This window comes from Bubalus kerabau, chromosome 3 (assembly GCF_029407905.1).
Source record: "Bubalus kerabau isolate K-KA32 ecotype Philippines breed swamp buffalo chromosome 3, PCC_UOA_SB_1v2, whole genome shotgun sequence".
In the NCBI taxonomy this organism is placed as follows: domain Eukaryota; kingdom Metazoa; phylum Chordata; class Mammalia; order Artiodactyla; family Bovidae; genus Bubalus; species Bubalus kerabau.
The window spans coordinates 175,777,255-175,800,069 of record NC_073626.1 but is presented as its reverse complement, the minus strand read 5'-3'; the positions used below and the strand labels follow the sequence as shown (position 1 = coordinate 175,800,069).

At 53.0% G+C, this 22,815-nt stretch overlaps 1 protein-coding gene across 1 annotated transcript; it reads right to left on the bottom strand.

Moving 5' to 3' along the window:
• Positions 1-14,912: 14,912 nt before the first annotated feature.
• Positions 14,913-22,815, bottom strand: SPOCD1 (SPOC domain containing 1). The gene is made up of 7 exons (XM_055574827.1): positions 22,753-22,815; positions 18,519-18,630; positions 18,150-18,301; positions 17,700-17,849; positions 17,093-17,182; positions 16,615-16,801; positions 14,913-15,714 (listed from the first exon to the last, which is right to left on the bottom strand). Exons 1-7 carry the CDS (start codon positions 22,813-22,815, stop codon positions 15,047-15,049), a joined length of 1,422 nt encoding a protein of 473 aa, XP_055430802.1. The 3' UTR covers positions 14,913-15,046.

Here is a 22,815-nt window from a genome sequence, read left to right as displayed (position 1 = left end):
GGGGTTGAGGTGGCAGGAGCAAAGGCAGGCAAGGCCTCCTTCACTGAGGAGGTGAGGAAGATTTGGGGAGGCAGGGAGGAGGGAAGACATGGGGAGGGGGACAATAATTAACATGAACAAAGGCTTGGATGCTAGAATGGGTGATATGAGCTCATGACTAGTGGAGAAACTAGTTGGGCCAGAGCACAGGGAGGTGGGAGGAGCTGAGTTCTAAGATGTAGGTAGGGCCAGACTGGGAACACCATTCTGGGGAGCTGAAACATTTTCCTGGGGGCCTAGGGAGCCCCTGGGGGATGAGGGGGGGAGGAGGAGGAGACTGTGCTGAGAGTCAATTTGGGTTCCTGACCTTGGACCACCAGCTACCGCCCATCTCACCTGTAGGTGCTGTGGGGTCCCATCTGATCTTCCCTCTTAATATCTCTGGAACCCGCTGCCCTCATTCAGGACTCCAGACACTGTAAGAGTAGCTGCTAGTCCTGTCTTGCATGCTCTGTCCATATTTTCCCCAAATGATCAACCTAAGGAACAAATTCAACCATATCTCCTTTGGTTAAACCCTCAATGGCTCCCCAGTGCTCTCGGGATAAAGTTCAAACGCCCTATCTCAGCATTCACTGCCTTGTACCCTCTGACCCCTGGAAACCTCCCAGCTTTCCCTTTCTTCCAGCCTCTACACCCACCCTCTGTCCCAGGATCTAGGACCCATTTCCTGATCGTCCCAGGTTCTTGGCTCACCTCCCAGCCTTTGACCACGCTATTCCTTCTACCTGGATTGCTCTTCCAACACCCTTCCTTTGTTATCAAATGCCTCCTTCCAGACCCCCTCCTCTACCTCCCAGATTCCTCCATTCTCTCCTCTGGGCTCCCTTTGTAACCTCCTTCTTCTGTGACACTGTAGATCTGTTTCAGAGCGTATCAGCGTCTCTTGTCCCACTGGACTCGGAGTGTTCATGGGCAGGGCCTTGAGCTGATTTACTCCTAGTCTCCTTCCTCAGCACCAAAAGTGAACAAAGAAGACAAAGGGATGGGATAAAAACATTTTCCCCTGAGGGTGGTAGGGAAACTGAGGCAGAGAAGTATTCATGAGAAGGATTCATGAATCTGGTGATGTTTCACTCAGAAGAGCTGGGTCAGCTTTCAACTCTCTTGACTAGAGCTAAGCCCTACCCCATCCCTCCAGGTTCTTTTCTGGAACATTGCCGCAAAGCTTGGAGTACCTCATTTCAATCCACTCTTATCCAAGTGGTTTTACCTCTGCTTTCTACAAACAAGATAAAGAAAGCCTCTACTAAGCCAAGGATACTCCCCCCAAAATAAAGGTAGCTCTCAGGAGGATAATGGAGAGTAAACTGAACTGCAGCATGAAGGACTGTGGGAAGACTCAAGGAGGAACTTTCTGACCATTAGGGCTCAGCCCCTAAAGTGATCCCTAAAGAAATGGCAAAGGGGAAGGGGTAGGGGGGCCTTGGCTCATCCAGGGGAGACCAAACAGAGGCCAGGGGTGGATATATGGAGCTTCCTGGAGGCATAGGGATGACCTGACTGACTTTCGTAAGAGCTTGGTTCTCACTTAAAGGGGGTTGCCACTCCATCTCAAGGCCCATCACTCACGTTAATTACCGAGAAAAAGCCGATTTCTCCTCATTTCCAGACTTCGAATGACAGTATCATTAGGCTGGTAATGTTCAGAGAAATTGTGCGTGTCTGTCTTGGAACACGTCCTGAGCCAGAATGGGTGAGGGTGTCCCCAGCGAGAGGGCTTGTCTCTAAGACACTCCCCACAGCAGGAGGCCAATCTCAGGAAGAGATGCTGTGCCACCAGGGCAGAGGTGCTGTCCCTCTCTGGTGACGGTGATTTAACCATATCACACGATGGTGTGGGTAACAGGTCACAACACAGAAACCCTGCCAGATGGGAACAGTGCCAACAATTCCCCTCTGGGACTTAACAGAAGGACACAAATGCCCTATCAACTGAACTGGATCTTAGGCCTGACTGCTGCCACAGCCCTTCCCAGCCCACCTGGACCCTTGGCTCTTAGCCGCCTGTCCGCCTCTGGACCAAGAGGCATCGGGACCCCATCTCGTGTCTGGGAGGGGAGAGTTGGCCACTCCCGCACATTCCTTCGTCCCTCAGCCGCCTGAACGTGAACACGAGCAGAACTCGAACAACAGCTCATATGCCTCTTCACATGCTTCTTCACATTGAAGCCTCACTCAAACCCACTTATCATACACAGAAGCTGAGGCCCAGAGAAGTGAAGTAATTTGCCCAAGTTCAATCCTCTGAGTTAAGCTTGACTCCAGGTCTGCCCAATGTCAAAGCGTAGGCTGAAGACAGTCTTCAATTAAATCCATCCAGCCCTCCAGGAATACCTCCTCAGTCCCTGCTCCTGATACAGAGAATTGGACCCAAACAGGCTCTGCCCTCAGAAGCCAAGGTTGGTGAGGGAGAGGCAGGATGTAAAAATATAATTATAGCTCAGCGTGATCTGTGCATGACACAAAAGAGGAGATACAAAAGCTTTATCCTCACCAGTAATCAAAGACATGCAAATTAAAACAATACAATGCAATTTTACCTATTGAAATTAATTGTTTTGTTTTTTTTTTTTTTCAAAGAGCATCAGTGTTGATGAGAACTGAAATCTGGATCATTCTCAGACTCCGAATGGAAGGGTGAAGGCCATTTCGCTGTGGTGTCAAGAGCTTTTAAAACAGACAGACCCCTTGGCCCTCTTAATCTACTCTTAGGAACTCAATCCAAGAAATAACCAAAGATGCTGAAAAAGAACCATGCAGAAGGATGCTTATTACCATTATTTGTAGCTATAAAAAATCACAACCACCATAAATGTCTAGCAATAGAGGGCTGGTTAAATAAAATACAATATATCCATATATATAAGAATATTAGGCAAACAATAAAAGTCATGTTCTTAAAGAACTTTTAATAACCTGGGGAAAGGTTCATTATATAATGATAAGTGAAACAAAGCAGGAAAAGAATCTATACCTATAGGATATTCTTAATTTTATAACAAAAATATTTAATCAATTCACTTAAAGAAGTCTGGAAGAAATTAGTTAAGTCTGAGAGGATTATCAGTGACTTTTTGTTTCAATTAATACTTTTGTGTTTCTTCTAAATCTTTTACAAGATTTTTTGGGGAAAGTCATTAGAAACATATGTAGCGTGTGTGGTGGTGGAGTTCGGGGGCTAGGCAGCTCAGGATGTCATGAGAACACAGCCTGGCCAGTCCGGGAGGGCTTCCTGCTGGAGGTGATGCCTATGTTGAGTCTCATATGCATAAGTTTATCCAAAGGATTGGTCCTAGGCTAGGATTGGTCCTAGGCTAGGAAACATTATGTGCAAGGCACAGAGGCAAGAGAGATCCTGACCTCTCCTGGAAACTCTTTGTAGTTTGCAGAGCTGAGTGAAGGGGCAACAGGTAAGCCCAGTCAGTGAGCGGAGACCTTGAGTAGCTTGAGGAGCTGGCACTTTGCCCTGAGAATAAAGTGGATGTTCCTCTGCGGGGAGGTGGTGGGTGGGGGGGGCGGGTGTCGTGTAACATAACGGGATCCAAGTTGTGTTTTACAAAGATCACCATCATGGCCACAGCATGGGGCGTGGGAGATACTGGGAGGCAAGATATGGAAATCTAGGAGCCCGGGAGAGCCGTTAGGAGTCTGTTGCATCATCTGGGTGAGAGAGGGGGTTGGCCTGGGCTGGGCGGTAGTGACAGAGAAGAAGAGAGGAAGGGCGGGCTGGAGCAGTGATTATGAGGAGATTTGACAGGACTCGGTGATTAATTGGAGAGGGGAGGCGGGGTGGGGGAGGGAGGTGCTGCCTCTGACAGCGGCTCCAGCACACACGTGCATGCACTCAGATTTAGATCGCATGGCTTCCCCCCCATTCTCCCCAAGGAGCAGATTCGGCACTCATTCATATCTGGCTGCAGACCCTGGGAGAAGCTGACCTTGGTCCACTCACCACCTGACCTCTGGTTCATGCTGGGGCCCCCTGCATGTGTGGGCTCCCGGTCTGCTGCACCAGAAAGCGGGGGTGGGCAGGGGTAAGGGGAAATCCATGTGGAGGGGAGCCGTGGGCAGGGGCAGGCACAGAAAGGCCAAGGCTAGGCCCTCCCTCCGACAGGTACACACAGCCGCACGTGGACCAGGATCCACAGACAGCGCACAGTCGTCCACAGGGACTCTGAGAGTCAAGGCACAGGCAGAAGAGACGCACAGAGGCACAGCCTGACGTAGGCTGTCAGACACGGGTCCTGTCGCACACAGCCGCACACCCACACTCAGCCAGCCTCCGACACAGTCAGCCCCAGACAGGTCGCACACTCAGGCTATTGTGTTCAGCCCAAGTCCCCAAGGGCTTCTGCCCCCAGCCCCACACCCCCTCCTTCCTCCCCAGAAGGACAGGACAGAGGGGCCAGCATAGGGGACTGGCAGAGAGACCAGCAGCCAAACGGGGCAGCTGGGAGGGAGGCCTCTAAGAAGGGGTTGCCAAGGCAACAGGCTCCTGCAGAACCAACCAGGGGCTTAGATTCTCGACTCTTATTTTTAGAAGTTGGGCCTGGACCGGTTGGGCCAGCCAGTGGGCCAGGCTTCCCCAGGCAGTGCCTGAGGGTATAGACACCAGCCTCAACCCTGTCCCCGGGGGTTCAGGTGGGCATTGCTCCTGCGGAGACTTTCACACACCCCCAGCCTCTTCCCCAGGGACAGGCCCTGGGCAGGATCTTCTACTCCCTTCTGTCTTCACACAGACCCCAGGTCCTTCCACCAGCCCAGCCTCTAACCTCAGGTCCTAGGATGGAGACACAGCCTGCCCTCCTATCTCAGCCTGTTGGCATCTATGGCTTAATTTATGGCATGCTGGGGGAAGAAAGACAGACTTCCCTGGGGCAGTAAAGAATGCACAGGTTTGATCCCTGGGTAGGGAAGATTCCCCTGGAGGAGGGCATGGCAACCCACTCCAGTATTCTTGTCAGGAAAATCCGGTGGACAGAGGAGCCTGGTGGGCTACAGTCCATGGGGTCGAAAAGAGTCAGACATGACTGAAGTGACTGAGCACAGCACAGGGGGAAGAAAGGTGGGGAGCTTGGCCAGATTTGTGTGGTGCTGCATGTGAGGCTTGTGTGTGAATAGTGTACATGTGTGTACATCTTAGGGGTGACTCTCACCCTCAACTCCATGTGTCCATGGGTATGCGTGTGTGCATGAGTTCTCTCTTCTGCAGGGGCAAAGTAGAGTTCTCCCTTTCTCCCAGCCCCACTCACCACCCCCACCCTAACCTCCATCCTTGTCTGGGTCTCTTAAAAATGGGGAGAAGGCAGAGACCTCAGCAGGAATGGTGGCGGAGGGCCCGGGCCCGGTTGTCCCCTCTTGTCCAGACCCTCCCCAGGTCTGGGCAGATAGCTTCCAGCGGGGAGGGGGCGCGAAAGTGGCAGCAAGGACTGGAGGGGCCAGACACACCCAGGTGGACAGGGACGGGCTGCGGGGAGCTTGGGGATGCTCCAGCAAGCTGACGTGAGGGTGACCCCTTCAGCTGCTGGGGATTTCTCTGTTAATCTGGGACTGCTCCGTTTGCATCTCATTTGCCTATATTTGCATAACAAGGACCTGGCTGGCACCAGAAATTGAAATTCCTAGCCTGGGTAATTATGTGAAAAAAGTCTCTGGAGACCAGCAGGAATCCTGGGGCCAGGGAAACAGAGGCAGGAAGCTGGATGTGTCCATGTACTGGTACCCATTCAATCCCAGAGCCTCCATTCCTTCCCTAATCCCTGCAGCAGGAGGGGCAGGGATGTCAATGAGAATGGGGTGGGAGGGATAACAAGGTTAAGAATCAAGTCACCCTTGAGAGCCCCAGCACCCAGACAGAGCTGGGCACAGCATTCCCATGGTGGGAAGGGCCTGGATTTGATCAGGGCAGGGTTGGGAGTCAGGGTGGGGAAGTAGAACTCAGCAACCTCTGCCCCTCCTGTCAGCCCCCTGCCCTCCTCGGCCCCCATCAGTCTGTTAAGAGCTGACTCCAGCCAGAGAGCCTGGGATCATAGCCTGGGACTGTCGTTTACCAGCTCCCATATTTTCAGACGTCGGCAAGTGGGGCCCTTGCCCTGAACCCCCCGTTTTAGATGACCCCACTTAGGCCCTCTTCTGCACAGGGTGAAGAATTTAAATGTCCACAGGCTCAGGACTTTCCTGGTGCTCCAGTGGCTAAGACTTTGTGCTCCCAATGCAGAGGGCCCAGGTTTGATCCCTGGTCAGGGAACTAGATCCCACATATCACAATTAAAGATTCCACATACTGCAACTAAAAAAAAAAAAATCCCGTATGCGCAACTAATAAAAGTACCTGCATGCTTAACGAAGACTGAAGATCCTGCATGCCACACTAAGACCCTCATGTGCCTGCCTGCTCGGTTGCTTCAGCTGTGTCCGACTCTTTGCAACACTATGGACTATATACCTGCCAGGCTCCTCTGTCCACAGAATTCTCCTGGCAAGAATACTGGAATGGATTGCCATGCCCTCCTCCAGAGGATCCTCCTGAGCCAGGGAGATTGAACCTGAATCTTCTGCCTTGAGCCACCATGGAAGCCCACATTAAGATCCAGCACAGTCAAATAAATAAATTCAATAAAGAAATATTAAAAAAGAAAAAAGTAAAGGTCCACAGGCTCACACAGTTGTGCCCATCTGAAGCTCCAGCCCACTTTGAGACCATACCCCAACCTCAGTTCAGTTCAGTAGCTCAGTCGTGTCCGACTCTTTGTGACCCCATGAATCGCAGCACGCCAAGCCTCCCTGTCCATCACCAACCCTCAGAGTTCACTCAAACTCATGTCCATTGAGTCGGTGATGCCATCCAGCCATCTCATCCTCTGTCATCCCCTTCTCCTCCTGCCCCCAATCCCTCCCAGCATCAGAGTCTTTTCCAATGAGTCAATCTTCGCATGAGGTGGTCAAAGTACTGGAGTTTCAGCTTTAGCATCAGTCCTTCCAAAGAACACCCAGGACTGATCTCCTTTAGAATGGACTGGTTGGATCTCCTTGCAGTCCAAGGGACTCTCAAGAGTCTTCTCCAACACCACAGTTCAAAAGCATCAATTCTTCGGTGCTCAGCTTTCTTCACAGTCCAACTCTCACATCCATACATGACTACTGGAAAAACCATAGCCTTGACTAGACGGACCTTTGTTGGCAAAGTAATGTCTCTGCTTTTGAATATGCTATCCAGGTTGGTCATAACTTTTCTTCCAAGGAGTAAGCGTCTTTTAATTTCATGGCTACAATCACCATCTGCAGTGATTTTGGAGCCCCCAGAAATAAAGTCTGACACTGTTTCCACTGTTTCCCCATCTATTTCCCGTGAAGTGATGGGACCAGATGCTATGATCTTAGTTTTCTGAATGTTGAGCTTTAAGCCAACTTTTTCACTCTCCTCTTTCCCCAACCTAGGGTCCTGGAATTCCTTCCCCAAACAGCCCTAAGCCAGCTGCCAGGGCGTAGTGGTCTCTTCCCATGTCCTTTCTCCTCAAGGCTGAAGGGTTTCAGAAGGGTGGCTCTTTGCCAAGACCATGGCAAGCAGGAACTCAAGTGTTGGGGCATCAACAGGCATGCACACGAAGCCCCTCGTGCTGCCGCAGGGAGCAGGGTGAGAGAGAAGCGGAACCATTGGATGGCTAGATGCCTCCTTTTATACTCTGCCCTGGGCTCTCTAAATGCTTGGGGTGGCTCTGACAAGCTGTTTGACCTTGGGCAATTTACTTAACCTCCCTGTGTGCCTAAGTGGGGTTAATAATAGTAACTGTCTCATAGAGTTGTTATGAGGATGAACTGAGTTAATTCATGGAAAGCACTCAGAACAGTGCCTGGCACAGAGTAAGAGCCTGAAAGTGTTAGCTATTATTATCTGTTATCCTAGGACTTGGTTTTTTCCTTCCAGCTGTAGAAGCAGCACCTTTTCTTTCACTTTGAGGGTCTGAGGAAGAAGTAGGGGATGGGGTACCCTTTCCACTCCTCCCCTTTCTCCCTCAGAGCCCTGGGCCCCCGCTTTGCTCCCTTCCCAGCTACTGTGCCCCCAGGCCAGGAAGCCAGGATGCCAGAAGGGCTGCCAGGTCATTAGCCTGAAAGTAATGATTTGTTTAACATCCTTCTGGGTTGAAAATGAATGAGTGAACACACGAACAAATGAAAAACAGAGACTGAATGAATAAAAGCCCAACAGAAGGCTGGATTGACTGACAGAAGGAGAAACTGACATGTGGATGTTTTGGCTTCGGGGGCCCTCAGATCTCTTTCCTGTCTGCTTTCATTAGATGGTGGGTGGCTGCTGGAGAGTGAGGGGTCTAGCCAGACACTCTGCAAGGTTAACCCTGGCTTTGGCGCCTGGTGAGGGGGCGCCTCTGCTGGGGTGTGCGGGGTGCCAGACACTGCCTGTGCCTGGGTCCTTTGGTGTCCTGTGGAGGTGTGAGTGTGTGTGGATGGTTCCCTGTGAAACCCTGTGTCTGTGTCTCTGCTCAGAAGCTCATCCCTGCCCAACAATGAGAGGCCCTGGGCAGGCTGTATCCAGGTCTCCGGTGGAGAGGTGGGGGATGTTGGTGAGCCTCATTACTTCCTTATTTACACTGTGCCCCCTCTGGCAAAGCCAGGCCTCAGCATTCCCGCCTGTCAGCTGGTGGGTGAGTAGTGATGGAGAACTCTCCCGGGGCCATCTAACCAGGCTAACCTTAGGAGAAGCGGGGGGGAACCTGTCTCAGGACCACCCTCTGGGCCCTTGGGCTTGGCACTGAGCTCGTCTCAGACAGTGATAGGAGTGGGGGCATGTGGGAGTGCAGGTGTGTGTACCCACGAGTGTGTGATTTTCTGTGTGTGTCAGGAGACGGTGAGTGGGCAGCTAGGTCTGGGTGTGACCATGAATAGGATCTGTGTGTTTATATTCATGACCATTTAGGTTTGTGAATCTGCATGACCACATCCTTGTAGTTTGGGAGCTTTTGTGCATGATGGAGTATGTCCCAAACTGCAGGCTAAGTGTATGAGTCTTAGGTCTAGGGGCTTTCCATGAGAAGCTCCAAGGTGGAGGCAGGAGTGGGAAGAGCCCCTTGAGGACTGGAGCTGTGGCCTTGAGAGAAACGTTTCAGGGAAACCCTGGCTCAACTTTCAACCAGGAGAAATTACCCTTCAAGTCTATTTATTTAGGAACTGTTCTCATTCCTCTCCTCCTACTTGGGTGAGGCCCGACGGTACTGAGTCCCACTCCAGGGGCTGGAAGTCCCTGGGAGGAAAACCAAGGAGTTCTAGAGGATGCTGGGCTGTCCTTGAACCCAAACCCCTGGAGGTAGACCACGGGATCATCAGAATTCGCAGGCTCCCCGGGAAGCATCCTAGAGACAATTCCCTCATCCGCCCCAGCACAGAGACAGGACATACATAAAGCCACTCAGAGGAACAGTCACACAGTTACCCAGACCTGGGCACCCGCACAGCATCACACAGGAACTGGAAGCCCACGTGTGTAGTCACAGATCCTCTGGACAAGCACATACACATGTACCTGTGCACACATCACGACAGGCCAACACACATACAGGCACTTAGATGTACAGACACATGTACGTTTACACACAGAAACATACACTGGTAAAACACACTCTTGCAAGGATATACATGCTTAGAGGTACATGCACACAGACATGCTTACATATGTCTTCACATATGTTCGGTCCCTTCCTACCCTCACTACGGTTCTCTCAGACCAATGCCCGGCCATAGCTCTCACTCACAATGCAAGACCCTTTGCAAGGTGGACAGCAAAGGAAGGCAGATGCCATATGCATCTGGGATCCTGAGAGTACTGAGCTGTGTGTCTACATGCCCAAATTGTACATGTGAGTGTCACTGCGTGTCTGGTAGTCTGTGCCACTCTGTGCTGCTCAAGTTGCTCAGTCATGTCTGACTCTCTGCAATCCCATGGACTGTAGCCCGCAAGGCTCCTCTGTCCATGGGGATTCTCCAGGCAAGAATACTGGAGTGGGTTGCCATGCCCTCCTCCAGGGGATCTTCCCAACCCAGGGATTGAACCCAGGTCTCCTGCACTGCAGGCAGATTCTTTACTGTCTGAGCCACCAGGGAAGCCCCTGTGTGGCTCTAGCTCTGTCTAAAACAGGGAAGTGTCTGTGACACTGTGGGTATTTTCCTGTGTGTGTATTTCTGGCAGGACCAACATGTAGTTCCGTGTACCCATTTATGTGAATGTGAGTGTGGGTGACAGTAAGGAATGTGTGTGTCTGTGCATTTTATGGACTGTCTCTGTGAGCATACTTGTATATGTATGTCTATGTGAACATCTGCATATATGCGCACTTTCCATGGTTACATATGACTATGTGGTTCAGAATCCACAGGCTGGCTGGGCTGGCTCCCCTTCCAGCAAAGGCTGCAGCCTGGGGTGGGGCCAGGAGAGACTGGACTGAATCCCTCAGCCATTGACAGTCGTATTTACAGAACTCCGAGTTAAGATGTAATTGCTTCTATTAATCTTTCTCCGGTTGTTAATTGCTCACTTATCGGGTTGTGTATTATGCCGACTGTTGCTCTTAATTCGCCTCCATAGCTGCAGGTGTTTGCCGCCTTATTAACTGTTCATCGGCGCAGCTAGGGATGGAGACTTAATTGGCCCCCAGAGCGGGACACAAGCAGGCCAACTGGGCACTGCCAGGCTCTCAGCCTGTCCCTAGAACCCTTACCTGTGGAGCACAGGTGGCTTCTAGGGAAGGAGTTGGCCCACTGCCATCCGTCGGCAGACAGCAGTCCAGCATACAGCAGACTGACAACTGCAGGGTACGGCCCCAACATAATTGCACCTCGTCCAGGAAGCCAACCAACCAAGCAGAATCCAGCCTCTACCCTCCCTCTTTATCACCAACAAACATCCGCCACCTAGGATAGGAGCCAATCTCATTTATTTTAATTATCTGAACTTAACTGAGAACTAAGAGATCAACACAGTAGAACTGACTCTTCTCCTTTAACACCTGCTCTGCCACCTCTCTGACCCTGGCTGTTAAGGTTACATAGAAAGAGAGGAGGACAAGAGGGAGCGTCTTCCAGAGCAGAAAGGTGACACTGGACTCAGGAGGACTTTCCAGTTTTTTAAGAGGCTCTCTGGAACAATTATAGATGGGGGAAAATGGAAACAATGACAGACTTCCTTTTTTTCTCCCATCTGCAACGATGCTTTTGAACTGTGGTGCTGGAGAAACCTCTTGAGAGTCCCTTGGACTGCAAGAAGATTAAACCAGTCAACCTAAAGGAAACCAACCCTGAATATTCATTGGAAGGACTGATGCTGAAGCTGAAGCTCCAAAACTTTGGCCACCTGATGCAAAGAGCTGACTCATTAGAAAAGACGCTGATGCTGGGAAAGATTGAAGGCAGGAGGAGAAGGGGACAACAGAGGATGAGATGGTTGGATGGCATCATTGACTCAATGGACATGAGTTTGAGCAAACTCTGGGAGATTGTGAAAGGCAGGGGAAGCTTGGTGTGCTGCAGTCCATGGGGTCACAAAGAGTCGGACACAACTGGACAAATGAACAACTAAAACAGAGTCCAAGTTAGAACAAGAACTTCCAGATTTGTTGCTCTATCCCAGCCACGCTCCAAGGATCCCTCTCAGCTTCTGCTTTCACAGCCCCAACAGGGAACTCACTTCCTGCCTGGCACTGCTACACAGCTGCAGCAGTGAGAGGGTTCTCCATACTGAGCTGACTTCTGCCTCCCTTTGCCCCAAGTCACAGCATAGGAGTCCCAGTTGTTCATAATTGTCCCCAAATGGGGACACTAAAGACATAAAAGGCAAAGAAGTGGCCCCAGGGCCCCCCAGTCCTCTCCGGAAAAGGCTCAGCTACGTGGCTCTTCAAGCAAAGTTTCTGGCCGCAGCCTCCTGCTAGATCCTGCTCCATCCCAGACGTCACAGTCCTGGAGAATACTCGCTTGGTCCCCTTAAAAGCTCATCTGGTTCTCAAAACTCTCAACTTTGCTGCTGCTGCTTTGAGACAGAAGTGTAAGGTTTCTTGAAACAGTTGGCCACTGAGATAGCGAAGGGTGTAAGGGTGTGTGTGGTAATGGTGGTGATGGGAAGGGTGTCCATGTTTTATCAATCTGGCCTCCAGCCTCCAAGAAGGACAAAAAGGCAAACGATACTCCTCACCGTGTGCCTCAAATCCAGGCTGCTTTGCTGTCTGGAAGTTCTTCCCAGTGTTGTGTTTTCACAACATGAGCTGCAAAGAAGTCAGTTTGCTTTGGTTGGGGCCTGAGAGGAGCTGGGCTCCATGCAGGGCGGGAGAGAGCTATCACGGAGGGCCTACTGTATGCCAGAAGCAGCAAGGAGTGTACCTAAAAGTGATATCTCATTGAACCCTCACATTACTGTTGAGTTAGAGATTAGTATTCCCATTCACAGAGAAGGACACTGAGCCATAGAGAGGGCAACTAAACTTGCCCAAGGCCACACAGACAGGAAATGGCAGGATTGGGATTCCAACCAGGCCTGGCATTGCCTGGTGGGACTGGGTCTTTGGTCAAGGGTACTTGGACAGATGCACTCAAATAGCTCCATGAGGTGACTGAGGGACCCAGGAAACGGTGGTGACTGAGGGACCCAGGAAGCGGTGGTCACTATTACAGTTCACCCACCTACCCCAAACCTGGGAACGTTAATAAGCAAAACACTCACGCATGTGCAGCCCACGTACCCGTGAGGCGAGATGAGGAAAGAGCAAACGTAACTGTCCAGGGATTGTTGCCCAAACAAGTTCCGACTCCGCCTCTATGTTAATGACATGCAGATACATACAAATTTGCATAAGCAACCGCTCAAATCTTCTGGAGCAATGGGGTGACACTGGAGCGGTTGCTATAGAAACCCAAAAGCGACCCCTCCACCCCCACCCCTGTTCCCTCTACTGCACAAGCAAACGCATAGGCCCAGGGTTCCTCGCTTCAGGGCCCAGAGGGTCGCGGAGTCTCAGAGGGTGTAACCGGAAGGACCCTCAGAAAAGGCGTTCTGCCTGGGGGAAACAGAAGCCCAGAGAAAATCTCGGGAGAGCACGGCCTTCGGCCGCCCTCTGCCAAAACCGAGAGCTGGGGGGCTCTTCAGGTCCGCGGCGGCGACTCCTACTCCGGCCTAGCAACGTGAGCCCCGCCCAGCGTTGCTTGGCAACCCCGAGCCCAGCACCCTCCGGCCACGCCCCCTAGTAACTGCTCGCCTAATCCGCGCTTCTGGCCATCTCTGCCAAATAAAAAGCAAGGGGCTGCGGACTTCGGCCAAAAGGTGGGTGAAGGTTATGCTGTCCAGACCTCGAGGCAGCCTGAGGATTTACGGAATCACCTATAGTCCTCTCCGCGGCGCAAGGTGCCAGAGGGCCGCATTATCACTCCCTTTTACAGAAAGGAAAACTGACGCTCCGAAAGGAAGTTTCAGTCCAGAGTACGGAGCTGCTTCTTCCTTGAGTGCTTGGGAAAGCAGCAAACGCTCTCCTGTCTTCCTGGGAGGAAGCCCTTGGCTTTGAGAGGGGGCGCACAACCGTCCCCTTACTGCCTGGTGTTAAAATAATGGCCCAAGTTGCTGCCGAGTCAGCATCCAGCCGCAGGTTGCATGGTAATTTGCGTAATTTGCATACAAGACGGAGGCCCAGACAAGGCCCTCGGAACCCTGCCCCCTCCCCCGTTCATCAATCCAGTTCCCACTCTCTGTCCCACCCCACCCCCGCACGTGCTTCCAATCCCTACGGCTAAATTCCCACACTTCGTCCCGCCCCCAGCTGGGCCTCCAGTCCTGCCAGCCCCGACCTCCATCCCAAGGTCTAGGGCCCCCTCTGCTGTCGATCGCGAGTAGGGCAGCAGCAGAGTTCGTGGGGCAGAGAGGTGGTACACCCCCAACTACTGTCCCAGTGTTCCCAGCCCAGGGCGACGTAGGTAGACTTCGAGAACCGGTGGAAAGTGGTACAACCCTTCAAGCCGAAGCATGGGGTGGTGGGTAAGGCTGGCGTCCTGCTGCAAGTTCTCTCCTCCAATGCTAGCCCTGCTTCTGGGCCCTGAGTTAGGCAGCCAGGAGGCAGTTAGAGCCCATGCAGCTCTCTGGAGGTGCACACACACTCAGATACCTTACAATTGCAGCTGCTGTTAAGAGCTCACCCCAGACCCCAAACAAAGCAGCACCATCCCACCCTAACACCAGCCTCCAAACCCACCCTGAGAGTCCACCTCCCAAGCCAAGACCCTTGGCTTGTCTCCAGTATCAGTCCCTGGGGGCTGTCAAGAGGAACAAAGAGGAGACATCAGAGACCCACAGACAGACATAGAATCAGACGCACACACATGCCCACGGCACTAGACACACAGAGACCCTCAGATATGCACAGAAACAGAGACATGGGGATTATGGTGGTAACCTCCAACTATCAAAAGGAAAAACCTTGGTAATTGAAAAATTAAAAAACCCCTGCAACTTGCTCTCCTTCTCTCCCTAACAATCTTTAAGTGTCTATGCCCTTTCAAAAAACCTCATTTCTTTCTCTCCCCCCAACCTAGAGCTGCCCTCTCTCTCATCACTACTTCTTCCATCCAGTTCAAAATACTTATTAAAATGTTTCCAGAGCCCACCATGGCAACAGGTGAACCCTGGGGCACAGTGATGGCCCAGGACCTCAGATACTCAAAGCTGCCCCGACCCTCCATCCCTAGTACTTTAGCTCTGCCATACTTGTGCACAGAATCTTCCAGATACACCCACCCCAACCCACACAGGGCCAGTCCCAGGGTCCCTCCTGTCCAGCCAGCAGATGCAGTCTCAACTTTGCCAAATTCTTTATTAAACCAAAAATCAACACCAAGCAAACAGCAGAACAGCAAATGTAAACAGCTAACTCTCCCCTTCCTATGTCCCTGCTGCTCTCCCTGGAACACTTAAGAGTTAACACTGGTGGGGGAATTAAAACCCCTCTTGTATGAGTAATGAGGGTCAGGTCTCTCCAGGAAGGGGACTATCAGTGCCAGCTCCATCTGTAGGGCCCAAAGAGGAGTCCAGGGCTGAGCCAGGGGGCTCTGGAGCTGCAGGGGGCTGGCAGAGAAGGCCATGAGTCCCAGGGACTGTGGGAGGCTGAGCAGGGGGTTGGGAAAGTTCCTCCTGTCCTGGGGACATCAGTGAGGCTTGGAGCTGCTGGGTCATGGCCACCAGGGATTTGAGATGCTGGAGCAGGGCTTGGTTGGGACAGGAAGCCCTGTGGCGGTGCTGGTCATGGCCAACTGGTGATGCTGAATAGGGATGCCAGGACTGGCACCAGCCTGGTTTTGGAGGCAGCAGCCCTCGCCCAGGACCCTGCCAGGTCTTAGGCTCTCCCCACAGACTGCCCCTGCCTCTGGGTGGTCTCTGCCAAGCACAAATTCCCCTTGGAGCCAGGCTGTCTTTGCCCTGGCTCTGCTGCACGGCACCCCCTGGGGGAGGGGAGCCCTTCGGCGCCACATGTGGTCCCTTGTCCTCTGGCTGGAAGCATCTCATCTCCACTTCTCGGCTGAAGGAGACCATTTTGCGAACCTTCCCCCTCAAGGCAGCAGAGCCTGCCATGGCCGGGAGCCCTGACGGCGGGAGCAGCAGAGCCAGCACCAGGCTTGAGTGAGTGGCTTCCAGGCCTGGAGAAAGGTGGGGGAGAGACCAAAGGCGTGGACAGAGAGAACTCACAGCCCCCAGAAACTGCCTTCTGTCTGTGGCCAAGAGGTCTACAGCTCAGACCCCAAGAGAGCTTTCCAGCAGTAAGATGGGGCCCATGAGGGGCTGAGAAAAGTAAGTAGGCGGCTTTAAGATGCTCTCATGGTGTGAGAACGGGTTCACTGGCTGAGAATGAGGCATGGATAGTCTGATCTCCAGACTGTGATTCTACCATAGAATCCCCAGATCAGGCAGCCCAGAAACATCAAACCCTCTGCTCAGGAATAGGCACACCCCACTCCTTGATACCACCCAGCCCCCGCCCCCAACCATGCCTTCCTGGAGTCACGCCCTGGAGGCTACCCATGCACAAAAGCCAAGCCTGGCCCAAGACAGCCGTGCTAAGAACATCCCTCCTTTCTCTTTTATTTAGGCCTGGCTTTCAGCCGATTATTTCTGGTTCCTGCCTCTGCTCTGCCGTGTTTGAGTCAAACGTGACTGGCCAGTGAGTTTCTCATCGGCCTTACTGGAGAGGCTGTCTAAGTGGTGGCTAGGAGCCCAGTTTCTGCTACTGACTGACTCTGTGACTCTAGACAAGTCACTTGCTTTCTCCCTACCTCCGTTTCCTCATCTGTGAAATGAAGAAACTAACTACCATTCTGATAGAGTAATGTTGAGGACTGACTTAATATTTAAGTACGGCTTTCAGAACGCTGTCTGGCACATACTAGGTGGTATGCCAGTCTGTTCTCACACGTGCCTGTCTCGGGAGTTCCCTGCTGAGACGTGCCTGCCTCCACAGAAATGGGGTGACTATGTCAGCAATGCCCGTCTGGTCACCCAGTGAGGGGAGGCGGGGTGTGGGACAGGCCTCAGGCACTCACCTGGACCTCCAAGAGGGCGCAGCCTGGAGGGCAGGGGCTGGAAGGCAGGCAGGGGCAGCAGGACCACCCTCACCCATTCCATGGCTGCCAAGCCGTGGCACTGCTTGTTGTTGAGGTAGGAGTAGAGCAGGTGGCAGTTCTGGGTGTCCCGAGAGCTCTGTGGGCATAGTCTGACCACGCAGATGTCCTGCGGTCACAGGAAGGAGAGCAGGTTTAGCAACAGTCATGCTTTGCTCCTGTGAGCACCCCTGGTCTCATCTGAACCTCTGAGAGCCGTGTGAGCAAGAGTGTCCCCATTTTTCAGAGGTGGGAACAGAGGGACTTGCCCAGGGTCATACAGGAGGTCTTCATACAGGAGGGGGGAACTGGACCCGGATATCTTAAACCAGGTCTCTGCTCCAGAGTTGGAGCAAAAAAAAGCTCAGGGCTGGGGGGACAGTGCTAGGAGGAGAGGTGGTTCTTACGGCTGGGTGGTTACCTTGGCCTCAGCTGGACAGATGCTGGCCAGAAAGTCCCAGACAGTGTCAGGGGCGATGCAGCTTGCAGAGCGGATCACCTGGGGCAGGGCCTGCAGGCAGGTAGGACAGCCAGTCAGCCTCCCAGCTTCCCACCCATTTAGGGCAGACTCAGGACCAGCTACCTGGAAGTCACAGCCTGTGGCCAAGAGGACGGGGAGGCAGTTGATCAGGGCCCCCCGTGGTTGTTGGGGCCCTAATTACTCCTGGAGGCCTACAGTTTGTCCTGGCCAATCTGCAACTTCTCAGAAACCCCTCACTCCCTCCTCGAACCCCTCATCCAATGTTTTAGCTGATCACTCGCTCACTCCTGGTTTCCTCTGAACCAGGAAACACCAGACCTTGTCCTGGGTCCTTCCTGCTTTATGCTTTGGGTTACAAGGAGTCCTTTGCCCATGTGTGAAGCGAGGCTGGCATCTCATTTACCCCTATGCCTAGCACGGGGCCAAGCGCAGAGAGGGTGCCAATGATTTAAAAATGATGAGTGTGTCAATCAATGAACGGCGGTGTGTGTAGCTGAGGGGGCTGGTTAACGTGTGAGGGAGTCCCTGGAGAGCAGGGCAGGAGCACCTGGATGAGGCGACAGCTGTGTCCCGAGACCAGCTGGGCCCTGACCCGGAACCGCTTGATGCAGAACATGTCCAAAGACCCCTCCCAGGGCAGCTGGGTGGGCAGGGCCTTTGTGGGCCCAGCAGGCATCTGGAGCCTAGAAGGAGGGACAGAGAGACAGGGCCAGACAGAACAGGTCATCAGGGCTTCCCCAGCAACTCCTTAGTTTTCAGAGAAGGTCTTGTGACTCCAGTGGGTGCTGGAACACTGGTCCAAGTAAGGCCTTACAAGGCGGAGACCAGCAGGCGGGGGTGATTAGTTCCATTGCACAGATGGGCAAATTGAGGCCCACACAAGAGGCAAGATTTGCCTAAGGCCATATGGAAAAGCCCAGGCTTTGTCTGCAGCCCCAGTGGGTACCTCGCCTACCCACCCTGCTGGGTTGCCCACCTCCTTGCCCACTTCCCCACACCTGTCCTTGCGCACTGCTAGAGGCTTCTCCTTGTTTGGGGGCATATCTGGAAAGGACACAGGAACTTGGCTTGCGGCTCTCTGGAAAGCATGGTCCCGCATCCTCCTTGCAGCTTTGAGTGAGCTTGGCCGCTCACACGAGGGCTTCCAGTCTGCAAAGAGCAGAGCCAAGAGCTGAAATGGAGGCCAGCAGCTAGGCTGAAGCCAGCCCAGGGCATTACAAACTGGGTTTGAACCAGGTCCTTTTCGAGGTGACCTGGGACACCCTGCCACCATCGCCCCAAGTCATGAATCCGTGTTGCTGCTGAAGCCCACGCCCAGTCCAGGCCTGCCCGCCGCCCCTGCGCCCCTCCCGTGTCTCCCCCCAACCCGTGCAGATGCGGCAGCTGGGGTCTAGGAAGTGGTGCTCGTGCTGCTCCCTGCTGTCCCTCGATGTGGCGGGCAGGGCCCGGGGGCCGCCGTCTATGGACACCATGGGTCCCTGGGAGGCACAAAAGGAGAGAGGAGGTAGGCTGGGGAGGCGGCTGGGGAGTCAGGAGGCCTCCTGTTACATGGAGGCCTCAGCGATGTGGTTTTGTGTTTCTAAATAAACACCCCTGGTCTCATCTGAATCGCTGAGAGTCATGTAAGGAAGAGTGTCCCCATTTTCCAGAGGTAGAAACAGAGGGACTTGCCTAGGGTCACACAGTAGTTCTGCAGTCACAGGGGGAACTGAACCCGGATACTGTAAACCAGGCTTCTGCTCCAAAGCTGGAGCAAAAGAGAGCTCAAGGCTGCAAGGGACGGTGCTAGGAGGAGAGGTGGTTCTCACGGCTAGGTGATTACCTTGGCCTCAGCTGGGCGGATGCTGGCCAGCAAGTCCCAGACAGCGTCAGCATAATACATTCTTTAATTACAAAAGTACCGTGAACTTATTACAAAAAATTTAGAAAACACAGAGAATTTGAAAATAAAAAAAAAAAACAAAAAATCATTCTTCATCTCACCACTCAGAAGCAACTGCTGATATTTTGGGTATTCCTTTATAATAGCTTATCTATACCCAGAGTTTCAGGAATCCTTTTGCTAAAAGAGCTGGGGGATTTCCCTGGTGGTCCAGTGGGTAACAATCTGCCTTCCACTGCAGGGGATGTAGGTCTGATCCCTAGTGGGGGAACTAAGATCCTACATGACACAGGGCAAGTAAGCCCGCATACCACAACTAGAGAAGCCAGCAGGCCGTAATGAAGATCCCTAGGATCTTCTAAGGGATCCTAAGACCTGACACAGCTAAATACATAAATAAATAACTTTAAAAAAAAAAAAAGGAGCTGGGATCATACATGCAAGCTTGTCTTTTCTGTCCATGAAGCACAGCAGAGGCATCTACCATGTTATATGGTCCCTATAGACACAGCACTCGTGGGGTGGACTGGAGTGTGCGCATCACCGTTGTTGCACTGCTGAATGACAACTGGGTCACGCCCAGGCTTTCACTAGTACAAATAACACTGAGGACATCCTTGAGCAGAAAGTATTTTCCTAAACTTTCAATTTACCTCCTTAGGATGAGTTCATAAGCAGATGACAGAATCGGGGAGAATGAACATTTTTCAAGTCCTAATGCCTGTTGCTAAATCAGCCTTTTACCTTACAATAGAACCAGCTTTAAACACAGAGCAAACATTTCTTTAGGAAGATTTGAAAAGATCTTGAAACTGACTTTTGCCTTAAAACCACCTCTAGAGCAGTGGACAAGGCTCAAGCTTTGGAGTCAGACAGCCTGGGTGCCAGTCTCCCCCACTGCCAACTAAGCGACCTTGGGTGTGAGGTGCCTCACCCATCTCACTCATTGTGAGGTCTGAATGAGGCACTACTTGTAAAAGGGGTACATAGTAGGTGTTCAACCGGAGGGACTGCTATTCTGTGTCATCTTCCCCTCCCCTACTCTCCAACCACTCACTCTACCCATCTCTCTCTGGCTCCTCCCCCTACATTTGCATTCAACTTTCTCAGGGAATGCAGATTGGTTTGGGTTAGGGAGCAGCCACATCCCCTTAGGGCTCTTCTTTGCACCACCAGCAATTCTGGTTGTTGGCTTGGATACTGGTGCAGAAGAGTAGGGATTTCTGTTGGTCATGGCCACTGCCGTTTCCCCAGGAAACATGGCTCAAGGGACCTGCCCGACACTCCCCTATCCTGGACACACAACTGATTAGACCAGGGTGAACATCCAATCCATGGAACACCCAACCAAAGCCAAAGCAGCCTTCTCCTGGGAGTGACTGAAGTGAGCCAAGGAGGCGCTCCGATTGGCTGCAGGAGGCTGACAATGGATTGGATGGATTCATTGATTGGAGGGCTGCTCCAGCCTGTTGGGCCAAGTGCAAGATGGAGGAGCCAAGGGGGTGAAGGAGCAGGATGGGCACGAGGATGGGGCAGACCCCAGGGGAAGAAAGGACACGCTGCACAGATGGCCGGGACTCCACGCCGCTCCCTGCTGGAGCATCCTCAGTCCTTCTGCAGAACAGAGTAAGCCTCTGCTCCTTAACATTCCCTAAAGTCACTGCCTCAAAGAGCGTGGCCCGCCTGCTTCCCAACCTGGGATGTGGTCGGAGTGCCTGAGGTTGGGGGAACTACAGAGATGGGACTCACTACTCCACACGTGGGGTTCGGCCAAAAGGCGGGGGAGCAGCACTGAGAAGGTGTCGGCAGGCCCTGTGCCGGCGGCTGTCTCGCCCCATGCTCTCCCAGACCCCGTGCAGCAACCAACGTTCCCCGGTTTACAGTGACAACCCTGGGCCTCAGCATAGTCAGGTGCCTTGCCCACTGCCACACAGCTGGGGAGGTGAGGGCTGGGGCCCGTGGGCACAGGCCCTGCCTGGCGACCACCAGGTCAGGCTCCCACTTACCACCAGGTCCTCCAGGGTCAGCGTCTGGTCCTCGTCCCGCAGGATCTCGACTTCCCCTTTGTGGGTCAGCTTGGAGGCTGGGAGGCTACGCGGCTCCCTCTGCAGCTGCTCAATGATCTCCAGGCCCTGATAGAGGGGGCAGCCCCTGCTCAGCTGGGGTTGGGGGGGACTGGCCACCAGGAGCCCACGTGCTCCCTTTCCTCCTCCGAGGTCCCTCCACTGTGGCTCCCCTGCCATGCCAGCCGGTTCCCTTCCTCCACACCTCCACTTCTGCAGCTCCCTGCTCCCTAACCCAGAAAGACCTCCACCAGCTGCCCTACCTTTCCATAGTCCACTCATTCACCCTCCAACTCAAACCCTGCCTCCCCCAGGAAGCCTTCTTGAGCTTTGCTCCTCCCACAAGTCAAATCTGCCCCAGACTGTATCCCACCCACTCTCTGTCCTGGAAAGAGTGTGTGGTGTCGTCGAGAAAGCACAGCCACTGGCCCACCAGCTGCCACTAATAAAAACCCACAACGTGGTGTGGCCTTGGGCAAGCCCTTCGTGGCTCTAAGCTTCAGCTGATCTGTTCTTTAGAAATGAAATTAAGATTGTCATATTAAACAGCTTATATAGAGTGCTTAGCCTGGAGTCTAGTCCATAGTATTTGCTCCTTGTGATCCTTATTGTTGATCAATGTCATCCTATCTGAAATGTTTCTGGAAAGCTTATCTGTCCCTTTCTAACAACCCCTGGAGAACAGAAGCCCAGTCTTCCCTGCAGGGCTGGCTTTGTGGGCATGGGCTCCATGCAGTAGCCCAGGGCCCTGTTCTAGAAGGGCCCCATGCTTCATGCTGCCGTCGTCTTGAAATTCTTAATCATTCAACAAAGTGCTCGCGTTTTCATTCTGCATGGGCCCCACAGTTTACACAGATGACCCTACTCCCTGACCCACAATGCCCCGACAGAAGCTCAGACTGCAGTGGGCAGATGCACCTAATGGATTACAATATTAATTCTAACCAGCCTAGTGTCTGTCTGAACAAGGTCTTACTGCCCCCAGTCCATCCATGGGCCCCACTCCCTCGGTCAGTCCCCCTCTCTCTCACTGGGCCACCAACAACCATTACACAAACATCTCCCAAAGCTGGCTCAGTGCCCACACTTCCCCCATCTCAGAGCCATTCCCAGGGAGGGAGAGACCCACAGACAGTGTGTGGGGGTGCAACTGTGAAGTGTGGGGGGCTGTGGGCTTCCTCACCAGGCCTGGGGCACCAGGAAGACATTCAGCCTTTTCTGGAATTTCTGGGGCTGGAACTGGAGCAGAAGCATCACACTGGGTCTACCCACCATGGATGGCGGATGATATTCCTGGACTCCAGAGTCTGGGCCAGCATCCCCAGTCCCCCCGCCCCTGCCCCGACCCTAACACACATACCCCAAGTCCAGCTCCACAGAAAAGCCAGAGGACCACACCTCCAGGGACGTCACCTCTACCAGGCTCTCCATCCTCAACCCCCTTCACTTTTGCCTCTTTTCCTGCTTTATCCGCCCTAGTGAGAACAGTCTCTCTGACTCTCTCCCCGTCTGCCTGCTCTGTTTCCTCATTTCTGTTTCTGTCTATCCTGTACTCCCGTCTCACCACCTTCTTCCTCACTCTCTGTCTCTCCAGCTCCATCCTCGAGCCTCCCCCAAGTCCCTCCACCAGGTCCTGACCTGATCCGACAACTCACCCTCTTCTCCTCCTGGTCCCGCCAGCGGGCCAGTTCTTGGGGGGCCAGTTGGACTGAACTCAT

Excerpts from the sequence above, each read along its gene's own strand:
- SPOCD1 (XM_055574827.1), bottom strand. The coding sequence starts at position 22,815 with ATGAGTTCAGTCCAACTGGCCCCCCAAGAACTGGCCCGCTGGCGGGAC. Across the intron at positions 18,631-22,752 it reads GGGACCAGGAGGAGAAGAGG|GGACCCATGGTGTCCATAGA; the intron begins GTGAGTTGTCGG and ends TGTGCCTCCCAG. Across the intron at positions 18,302-18,518 it reads CAGCTGCCGCATCTGCACGG|ACTGGAAGCCCTCGTGTGAG; the intron begins GTTGGGGGGAGA and ends TGCTCTTTGCAG.